This window comes from Eleutherodactylus coqui, chromosome 2, assembly GCF_035609145.1.
Source record: "Eleutherodactylus coqui strain aEleCoq1 chromosome 2, aEleCoq1.hap1, whole genome shotgun sequence".
NCBI lineage: Eukaryota > Metazoa > Chordata > Amphibia > Anura > Eleutherodactylidae > Eleutherodactylus > Eleutherodactylus coqui.
The window spans coordinates 37,906,249-37,918,190 of NC_089838.1; the positions used below are offsets into that span (position 1 = coordinate 37,906,249).

General features: G+C 38.3%; 2 protein-coding genes across 2 annotated transcripts; both read right to left on the reverse strand.

The window, feature by feature from the left end:
* Positions 1–461: 461 nt before the first annotated feature.
* Positions 462–2,882, reverse strand: LOC136609937 (protocadherin gamma-B1-like). The gene has a single exon (XM_066589216.1). It carries the CDS (start codon positions 2,880–2,882, stop codon positions 462–464), a length of 2,421 nt encoding a protein of 806 aa, XP_066445313.1.
* A 6,485-nt stretch (positions 2,883–9,367) lies between these two features.
* On the reverse strand, positions 9,368–11,788 carry LOC136609938 (protocadherin gamma-B1-like). The gene has a single exon (XM_066589217.1). It carries the CDS (start codon positions 11,786–11,788, stop codon positions 9,368–9,370), a length of 2,421 nt encoding a protein of 806 aa, XP_066445314.1.
* Positions 11,789–11,942: the final 154 nt, after the last annotated feature.

Consider the following 11,942-nt stretch of genomic DNA (forward strand, 5'->3'; position numbering starts at 1 on the left):
CTAGCTCTCCCTGCCACAGAGACCATCGGCTTGCTTCTGACAAGCTGATGGTCTCTATGGCAACCTATAAACAAAGAAGGAGACTTAGAAGCAGGAGATTGCCGGCAAATCGGCAATATCTTCTGCTGTTTTTTCAAAGCCCTTGCTTTGTTCTCTGTGGGACAGTGTAGGCAGAGCACAGTCACAGCTTGTGGCATTGTGCTCTGCAGCTCCCATAGTGATACATGGCCCGGAAATCTTCCGGGCTATATCGCTATGGGCAGTGGAGCTGGTCCCGGAAAATTTCCGGGCGTGCCACTCAAGGGGTTAATGCATGCAGGCAAATAAAGGGAAATATAAGTCGCATGAACAGAATGAAAATTGTGCTAATAGCATAATTAATATGGTCTTATGTATCCACATTAGCACTACATGTTTATACATACAGTATTAGCAATTTAGTTTAATATAAGATTGCTACTTCATACCTGTGTTAAATTTCTGGTATTTGGATCATTGTTGGATGAATCATTCACAGCTGTAGATTCATCAGTGTCTATGAGATTCTCTGTAGGGACGTTCTGTACTGGTTTCAGATAAGCAATTTCATTCTGCTTTGAGTCCATAGTCACACAAACATCATATGAGAATGGGAAAGGCAAACTTGTATCACTGATCTCAGAAGGACATCCCAGTGTGAACTGAGGATATATATTTCTGCTGTATGCTCCATAGGTTGTTGGAGAATTAGATTTCCTGCATTTCAAAACTATGGTAATCAACACTGTTGCTACAAAAAGAATTGAAATAAAACCAATGGATACAACCAGATAGAATGTTACATTGGAAGAAGTATGTAACACATTGGGTTGTCGCTTTATCTCTGGAACAATCTCTTGAAAGTTTTCAGCCACAACTAAATGAACTGAAACAGTACATGACAAAGATGGGACTCCATTATCCTTCACCAGAACCACAATCTTTTGTCTTAAGGTATCTTTATCTGGAAGATCTCTTCCAATCCTGATCTCACCAGTAAATAGACCAATGGTGAATATTGTTGGATCAGGAGCTTGTAGTAAGTGATAGGAGAGCCAGGCGTTGTGTCCAGAGTCAGCGTCCACTGCAATCACTTTGGTGACTAGGTAACCCTTCTCAGCAGAATGAGGAATAAACTCAAACAATGCCGATCCCTCAGTGTCTGGTGATGGGTAGAGGATCTTAGGAGCATTATCATTCTTATCAATGATACATATCCTCACTGTGACATTACTGCTTAGAGGAGGAGATCCACTGTCTTTAGCCATCACCTGGAGCTGGAATTCCCGCAACTGTTCATAGTCAAATGATCTCTGGGCATAGAGAACTCCAGTCATTGAGTTGATGGAAATATAAGATGACACAGGAATCTCTTCTACATTGCTGTTTAGAATGCTGTAGGTAATTTTCCCATTTTCATCACAATCACTGTCTGAAGCTCGGATAGTCTGTATTGATGTACCTGGTTGATTATTTTCTCCAATATACAGAATGTAGTTCATCTTCTCAAAAACTGGAGCATTGTCATTCACATCTGAGATGTTGAGGTGAAAAGTTTTGTTGGTAGACAGTGGAGGAGATCCGCTATCCATACACTGTATTGTCACATTGTAGGAAGGATTTCTTTCTCGGTCCATGGTACCTGCCGTTACTAGTTTATAATAACTACTGGAGGATGGAATTAGCTGAAAAGCCAAAGTGTCTGAGATATGACAAACAACTTCACTATTCATCCCATAGTCCAAATCATGGACATTCAGTAATGCTATAACAGTTCCTGGTGGTGAATCTTCTGGAATTGATGCTAAGAGGGATGTGATTGTTATATCCGGGGCATTGTCATTGACATCAATTACTTGTATCGACACCTTGCAATGTGCCACATGACCTCCCCCATCTTTGGCCTCTACAGTCATTTCATAGATATCTGATGTTTCATAATCCAAATTTCCTAGTACTGTGATATCCCCATTTAATGAATCAATAGTAAATAACTGGCGTGCATCATCAGGAATGTGACTAAAGGAATAAGTAATTTGAGCATTAGAGCCTTCATCTTCATCAGTTGCATTTAACTGAATTACAAGAGATCCAATAGCCGCATTTTCCTGTAACCTTATATGATATGTGTCTTGACTAAACATAGGCAGGTTGTCATTAACATCTTGGACAATGATCTTCACTGTAGCAGTGCTTGATTTCTGTGGGTTACCTCCATCCAAAGCTGTTAATATTAACTCATAGAAGCTTTGCTTCTCTCTGTCCAGTGATTTTTCTAGTATAATTTCTGGGTATTTAATTCCATCTGTTGTTATTTTCTCCCCAAGGCCAAAGTTTTTGTTGCCACTTAAAGTATAACTTTCTATTGAGTTGGTGCCTAAATCTGGATCTTGTGCCTTTCCTAAAGCAAAGCGGGCACCAGGAGAGGTCAGTTCACTGATTTCTAAATCAAAATGCTTCTTTGAAAATATCGGTGCATTATCATTCACATCCTGGATTTCAATGGTGATTGTGTAAAAATTCAAAGGATTTTCAATCATGGCTTCTAGGTTTATAAAGCAGTTTTGTTTTGTTCCACATAATATTTCTCTATCAAGTCTCTCCGATACAATTAAGTCTCCATTGTCCAAATTAACATGAAAATACTTTACTTTTGCCTTTGAAATAAGCTGGAATTTCCTATCTGCTAATTCCTTTACATTTAGTCCAAGATCTTTTGCCACATTCCCAATCACAGATCCTTGCTTCATTTCTTCAAGTACTGAATACTGTAACTGGCCATAGGTGTCATTGATAAAGAAGACAATAATACTAAATACCTGATATCGCTGGATCCACGGTTTTCCTCTTGTTGTATTATTCATTGTCCTAAAGCTGTGATGCTGAAGGTTCCTTTGTTATAATCCAGAGGATAGGGAATATTATGCTTTCTAAAGTAAAATCATTTAAGATGTTCCTTGTTGCCCCGACTGCAGTGTGTCTTCTGGAAATATTGCATTGTTTCCCTATATCCTTTTCTGTGAGAACAGAATTTCTTTCTACATTGAACAAATTGATACACAGTCTATTATTGCCACTCAGTGTTCAAAAAGAAGAACTGCAAGCGATCTGCAATAAGTTGATTTTTGAATTAGTTTGTAAGTTTCTTTTCATGTCTTTAATTGGCAATTTTCCTTTAATGCTTAAATGATGTTAAAATATATCTAGTTTATAATAGTATGAAATAGATAATATTTGAACAGTGAAACATTAATAGTGGATGAATATATAGTAGTTTTCATTTAATAAAATATAATCATGCAGGAAGACAGTTTACAATAAAGTTTTTTTTGTTTTGTTCTGTTTGTTTCATATTTTACACTTGAATTTGAGAATTTAATCTATTAAATTTTATTTATTTAATCTAAAATTTTTACATTAAAAAAGAAAAACAACATTTATAATCAACAACATTGCTATCTCCACTGCAACTGTAAACTGAATATATTTTATATTCTCACTTTTTCAAACCTTATAATCATTCCCATTTAAAATCCTGTTTGATAATCACATACAGAATGTAATGTTGAAGAAATAACTTTGATACTTCTTGAGTTTGTTAGCATTAGAAAGGCAAAGGCAATAAAACTTTATGCAACTTAGAAAACATGTAGGTATATATGTTTGGTGATAAAACAAAAAGAAAAAAACTTAATTTGTGTAACTCTGTAGTATTATGCAATACAGCATAATGGATGAATATATTGCTCTTATGTCAGACTTTATGCAGACATCTACATATATAATAAGTACGCACTGTCCAGGGGCTTAGCAAACCCATACTTTATGTTAAAATCTCAATTCACTGGATATACCTTATCTACTGATTTTTAGCCTGGAAAAGCTGAGTACAAATCAGCCTGTATTCTAATGACTGCCGGCTTGCGATACTGCAGAGTGTTTGAGGACAGAAGTAGGATCGATAAGTATCATCCTTTCCACTCTCTCCTCTTGTCCAGTGCGGGACAAGTCGGTTTACAGGGCAGGGCCAGGTGGATTGTGGTAGAGTTCTGGCTATAGGCTTAGGCCCCCTCATTATGCTGTAGGTGAGAGAAGTGCAGGATCTGCGTTTCTAACAAAGTTAGGACATGCAAGTGCCGACTCACATGTCAGCTCCATGATGCACACTGTGCAATGTGCTTTCCATAGGCTCCTATGGGAGTCGTGGAAGCATGCTGCCCACACCACAGATGTGTGAACGAGCTGCTCCACACAGCTAGAGACAGCTTGTTCATGCACAGAGTTCCTGCAGGTCAGCAGCGTGGTTTACATGTGGCTAAGCAGCGTGTAAACAATCTTCCATCTGACCTCGGGCTTAAATAAAACATTTTAAAACATTGAAATTGCTTAATTTATATGTAGCTAGCACAATGAATATCATTAAAATTAGAATTCTGCCAAAACTTCTATACAGCACAGAACATACTGAAGTTATAATACCACAGCAATTCTTTAATACAGTAAGTTTCTTATTGTCAACTTTTATATGGGGGAACTCTAGACATAGGATTCGAATTGAAACATTAGAATTACCTAAAGACTTAGCGGATATGGCCTTAATAGATTTTAAATTATATTGTATCGCTGGACAACTAAGTTATTTAAAATTTTGGGTATCGAATGAACCTTTACCTAATACTAAACAACATTTGATACACAATTCTTCCTCCACTTTTCCATAGACTGTGTTGGAAAATCAAATATTAGATTCTAGACACCTTTTACCTATACATAGCTTGCATGAATATTGGGCTTAACCAAACGAGTGACAGGATATCAAGAGTTTCCATCTGATACTCCCTTGTAGTACAATAGAGATCTTTATAAAGTTCATAAAAGCTGATCACAAAAAAATTGGAATTTCAAATGTGAGCTTTTATGAACTTCAATGAAGTATATATACAGTATATACACACAGAAGTCAGAAATTTTTGCAGATCAATTCTATATCAATCACTGCTAAATTAATGATGCCATTCAATGGTATTTGTGATTAGCTAAGTTTATTGTCATTTTCTGAATGCAAACATTGTGCAGTATCAGCCTTTATTACCTTTTTGTGCTAAGACCTTAGATTTAGATTCTTTAACTCTTAGGCCTCAGTCAGATGAGCGTTTTTTCCACGCACAAATAGGCACACGAAAAGATGGCCCCTCACGTGTGGAAAAAATGTATGTGACCAGGTAAATTCCAGCTATTTGAAGTAGCCCGTTTACATGACCAGAGGTGCGTAGTGCGTGTTTTCCAGCTCCCATAAGAATCTATGGAAAGCCCGGTCCAAGGATAGGACAGGTCCTATCTTTGCGTGCACCGTGTGTCGATATGATCACTGTGACAAGGAATTACAAACAAGAAACTAACACATTTTTGTTATCTTAATAGTTTAAAAAATGTTTTTTCATCGCCTACTTAATAAGTTCGCAAGTCAACTATCAACCAAAAGATTCATGTTTAAATACCCCAATATCATATCATTTTATATTCTCATAAATAAGTATTCACATATTCAACAAGAATTTAATTGATAACCATTCAGTCGCTTAAACTATTTACATTAACTGATTACCATGCCTGGTTGCTTGTCAGAACTCCATATTGCCACATCTTGATACATGTTTCAAAAATGTCACCTGTGACGTATTTTTTTAACCATGAGTATTACACTTAGATCACAAGTTTTGATCTCTCGTTTTCTACACCTTGACATATGTTTTTTCTTTCCAACTGCTACTTGACATTGAGTACTGCTAGTATACTTGTAGCTTGTAAACCCAAGTCACTCTCTAGCTTTATAAGTTTAATTCTGTTTCCATTTGATGTGATTATCAGGCATGTTTCCTTGTTAGGGTTCAAATCTGACTGGTTATCTGCTGATGTAAATGGGCCTTTATGTAATATATCCTTTTAGACTTCTTGGAATAAATAAATCATACCAGGCCTTCATCCTGCCACTTATGTCTTTATACATTTTAACCCCTTAAGGACATGGCCCTCTTTATTCCATTTTTGTTATCCCCCCCCCCCAACCCCTTTCAGAGATCATAACTCTTTTATTTAGCCATTGATGTAGATGTCTGAGGGCTTGTTTTTTGTGGGATAAGTTCTATTTTTCAATGGTACTATTTAATGTATCATATAATGTACTGAAAAACATTTTGAGAATTCTGAGTCGGGTGAAATGGAAAAAAAACTAAATTCCACCTTCTTTGAGTGGGTCTTGTTTCTATGGGATACACAGTGCAACAAAAATAACATGATTACTTTTTTCTATGAGTCAGTAAGATTACTACAATGCCAAATGTATATGTATTTTTTTGCTGTACTATTTTTTTTTCCAGATATCTAAATGTTTTCATAATTATCTTCTGACCACCATAGCTTTTTATTTTTTTTTTGACATACGGTAGTTGTGTGAGGGCTCATTTTTTGCCGGACATCCCATAGTTTCTATTGGTACCATGGTGGAGTACATACAACTTTTTATTACATTTTTTCTTGGAGACCGGGTGACCAAAAACACGTAATTCTGGAGGTTTTTTTTTCTGACAATAATAACCATGCAGGATAAATAATGAGTTACTTTGGTAGACCAGACCTTTATGGACACAACAATACCAATTCTGTTTTTGGGTCTTATTATTTAGAATTTTTTATCATAAATATGGCAAAAGTTTTTTTTAAACTATTTTTAATAAATAATACAACATTTTTGAACTAATTGTAACATTTTCTTTTAGTCCCCTTGAGGAACAAAAACTTGCAATGGTTTTATTGCTCCTACAGTATGATGTAATGCCATATCATTACATTATTCCACGATCTGTCAGGCAATCTATCAAACCACGTCACAGGCCCCCAGCTACCATGGCAACTGCATGGCAACCCGGGGGCAATAAAAGATCCCTGAACATCGTTCACGGCATTTAAATGCCACTGCCAAAATTTAAAGGACTAACAGCTCAGTTCAGAGGCGATGCTTATAAAAAACAGCTGGCACCCGCATTGCATGGAGCAGGAATGACCCTTGATTCCCATCTGTGCAGCATTTGTTTTCTCTCTTTTTCTACACTTTAAAGGGGTTCTGACATGAAAAAAAAAAATTTGTACTCACCTTGCCTGGCCTGGCCCGATCGCCAGGCATGTCCCCTCCAGCCGGCATCTTCTTCTGTGCCTTTAAAGCAGAGCAGGAGCGGTCAAAAAGACCGCTTCCTGCTCTGGTCCGTCCGTCAGGCACTTCCGAGGTCAACGGACGGACCGCCACAGCAAACACGTCACAAGCAGTGCTTGCTGTGGGCGGCCCGTCCGTCCGGCTGAACTCCGGAGTGCTGCGCATGCGCAGTGGAGACGCGGCCCGTCCTGACTCCTGTCAGAGGGCACCTCTCCACTGCGCATGCGCGCGATCCCGCAGCGGCGAGGCTGCTGGAGGAAGAAGACTGCCTGCCGGGAGGCATACTAGCACTTTCTGCTTAGGTTAAGCAGGGCTGCTGATTAGAGCCACCTGATTGGCTCTTCGGCACCACGTGACTGCACAGCGTGCACCAATCAGGTGGCTCTAGTCAGGCTGCTTAACCTAAGCAGAAAGTGCTAATATGCTGTCGGGAGATGACCCCCCGATGTCAACAACAACAGGAGAACAGGTAAGTATAAGATTTTTATGCTTTAGCAGCCATTAACCCATGGGTTCCCTGGGTCCATTAGGCAGACCAGGGAACAATGGCTGCTAAAGCATAAAAAAAATATTCATGTCAGAACCCCTTTAAAGTATATATCTTTTCCCAAGTGCTGCTTAATATTGAGTTCTGCTACTTAGTTTACTTGCAGCTAGCATACCCAAATCACTGTCTAGTTACATAATTTAGTTCTCCTGTTTTATTCCATTTAATTGTATACCCAGTAATATGATTACTACAACCCAGCTGTATTACTTTACATTTATCAGCATTGAACATGAATCTGCTTTATTATTGCCCCTGATGCCAGCTCACTTAGATCTTTCTAGTGTTTTCTGTATTTTAAGCATTTTACAAAGTGTTCTTCTCTCATCAAGAAAAACTTATACTTTACTTTCTATTCCATTCATCCAATCTGTAGCTCACTACGCTACAATGTTGCTGTAACCACTATTCACTTTTATGAGAGTTCCAGAGTGAGACTAGAGCAGCCTGCTTGTCTGTTTCCACACTCCCAATCACCCCCATCGCATATGCATTAAAAGTCTAAGGTAAGAAAATCCCTTTAACCCCTTGAGTGGCGGGTTTCCACCCACCCTGTCAGACCCACCAGGGCAGGTTTTTTAAAATGGTCTAATCATTGAATTTCAACTAATTTTGCAGTTGCGTCTCAAGAGCCATAACTTTTTCATTTTTCCATTGACATGGCCATATAAGGGCTTGTTTTTTGCGGGACAAGTTGTGATTTTTTTAAACAGGGGGGAGGAAAAAAAGAAATGGGGAAAAAAGAAAAAAAGGGGCCATGTCATTAAGGGGTTAAATAATGCATTAACTTCCTTCCCTGGGTCATTATGACGCATGGATACCACATGTGTGATTTTATTTTCGATATTTTTTACCAAGTAAAGGGAGACAAGTGTTTTTATAATTTTTTTGAATCATTTTTTTTCCTTTTTTTTTTTTTCCCTTTAGGAGACTTCCACAGGGACCCATCAGGACCCCCTAATCACATTCCGGGGGTTCGATGGTGACAGCCCTTTACATGCTGCAGTGACAGCCCTTTACATGCTGCAGTCACATAGACTGCAGCATGTAAAGGGTTAACACAGCAGAGATCGGAGGTTTTCTCTGATCTCTGCTGTAAGAGCCAGTACCTAGCTATCCTCTGACAGCCAAGCACTAGCTCTCCCTGCCACAGAGACCATGGGCTTGCTTCTGACAAGCTGATGGTCTCTATGGCAACCTATAAACAAAGAAGGAGACTTAGAAGCAGGAGATTGCCGGCAGATCGGCAATATCTTCTGCTGGTTTTTCAAAGCCCTTGCTTTGTTCTCTGTGGGACAGTGTAGGCAGAGCACAGTCACAGCTTGTGGCATTGTGCTCTGCAGCTCCCATAGTGATACATGGCCCGGAAATCTTCCGGGCTATATCGCTATGGGCAGTGGAGCTGGTCCCGGAAAATTTCCGGGCGTGCCACTCAAGGGGTTAATGCATGCAGGCAAATAAAGGGAAATATAAGTCGCATGAACAGAATGAAAATTGTGCTAATAGCATAATTAATATGGTCTTATGTATCCACATTAGCACTACATGTTTATACATACAGTATTAGCAATTTAGTTTAATATAAGATTGCTACTTCATACCTGTGTTAAATTTCTGGTATTTGGATCATTGTTGGATGAATCATTCACAGCTGTAGATTCATCGGTGTCTATGAGATTCTCTGTAGGGACGTTCTGTACTGGTTTCAGATAAGCAATTTCATTCTGCTTTGAGTCCATAGTCACACAAACATCATATGAGAATGGGAAAGGTAAACTTGTATCACTGATCTCAGAAGGACATCCCAGGGTGAACTGAGGATAGGCATTTCTGCTATATGCTCCATAGGTTGTTGGAGAATTAGATTTCCTGCATTTCAAAACTATGGTAATCAACACTGTTGCTACAAAAAGAATTGAAATAAAACCAATGGATACAACCAGATAGAATGTTACATTGGAAGAAGTATGTAACACATTGGGTTGTCGCTTTATCTCAGGTACAATCTCTTGAAAGTTTTCAGCCACAACTAAATGAACTGAAACGGTACATGACAAAGATGGGACTCCATTATCCTTCACCAGAACCACAATCTTTTGTCTTAAGGTATCTTTATCTGGAAGATCTCTTCCAATCCTGATCTCACCAGTAAATAGACCAATGGTGAATATTGTTGGATCCGGAGCTTGTATTAAGTGATAGGAGAGCCAGGCGTTGTGTCCAGAGTCAGCGTCCACTGCAATCACTTTGGTGACTAGGTAACCCTTCTCAGCAGAATGAGGAATAAACTCAAACAATGCCGATCCCTCAGTGTCTGGTGATGGGTAGAGGATCTTAGGAGCATTATCATTCTTATCAATGATACATATCCTCACTGTGACATTACTGCTTAGAGGAGGAGATCCACTGTCTTTAGCCATCACCTGGAACTGGAATTCCCGCAGCTGTTCATAGTCAAATGATCTCTGGGCATAGAGAATTCCAGTCATTGAGTTGATGGAAATATAAGATGACACTGGAATTTCTTCTACATTGCTGTTTAGAATGCTGTAAGTAATTTTCCCATTTTCTTCACAATCACTGTCTGAGGCATGGACAGTGTATATTGATGTACCCGGTTGATTATTTTCTCCAATATACAGAATGTAGTTCATCTTCTCAAAAACTGGAGCGTTATCGTTTACATCTGAGATGTTGAGGTGAAAGGTTTTGTTGGTAGACAATGGAGGAGATCCGCTATCCATACACTGTATTGTCACATTGTAGGAGGGATTTCTTTCTCGGTCCATGATACCTGCAGTTACTAGTTTATAATAACTACTGGAGGATGGAATTAGCTGAAAACTCAAAGTGTCTGAGATATGACAAACAACTTCACTATTCATCCCAGAGTCCAAGTCATGGACATTCAGTAATGCTATAACAGTTCCTGCTGGAGAATCTTCTGGAATTGATGCTAAGAGAGATGTGATAGTTATATCCGGGGCATTGTCATTGACATCAATTACTTGTATCGACACCTTGCAATGTGTCACATGACCTCCACCATCTTTGGCCTCCACAGTCATTTCATAGATATCTGATGTTTCATAATCCAAATGTCCTGATACTTTGATGTCTCCATTTAATGAATCTATAGCAAATAATTGTCTTGCATTGTCAGAAATATGATTAAAAGAATAAGTTATTTCAGCATTAGAGCCTTCATCTTCATCAGTTGCCAATAATCGAATTACAAGAGATCCAATAGCTGCATTTTCATGTAATCTTATTAGATATATATCTTGATTAAACATTGGTAAATTGTCATTAAAATCTTGCACAATAACTCTAATTGTAGCAGTGCTTGATTTCTGTGGGTTACCTCCATCCAAAGCTGTTAATATTAACTCATAGAAGCTTTGTTTCTCTCTGTCCAGTGATTTTTCTAGTATAATTTCTGGGTATTTAATTCCATCTGTTGTTATTTTCTCCCCAAGGCCAAAGTTTTTGTTGCCACTTAAAGTATAACTTTCTATAGAGTTGGTGCCTAAATCAGGATCTTGCGCATTCCCTAAAGCAAAGCGGGCGCCAGGTAATGTCACTTCACTGATTTCTAAGTCAAAATGCTTCTTTGAAAATATCGGTGCATTATCATTCACATCCTGGATTTCAATGGTGATTGTGTAAAAATTCAAAGGATTTTCAATCACAGCTTCTATGTTTATAAAGCAGTTTAGTTTTGTTCCACATAAGGTTTCTCTATCAATTCTCTCTGATACAAATAAGTCTCCATTGTCCAAATTAACATGAAAATACTTTACTTTTGTCTTTGAAATAAGCTGGAATTTTCTATCTGCTAATTCCTTTACATTTAGTCCAAGATCTTTTGCCACATTCCCAATCACAGATCCTTGCTTCATTTCTTCAAGTACTGAATACTGTAACTGGCCATAGATATCACTGATAAAGAAGACAATAATACTAAATACCTGATATCGCTGGATCCACGGTTTTCCTCTTGTTGTATTAGTCATTGTCCTAAAGCTGTGATGCTGAAGGTTCCTTTGTTATAATCCAGAGGATAGGGAATATTATGCTTTCTAAAGTAGAATCATTTAAGATGTTCCTTGTTGCCCCGACTGCAGTGTGTCTTCTGAAAATATTGCATTGTTTCCCTATATCCTTTTC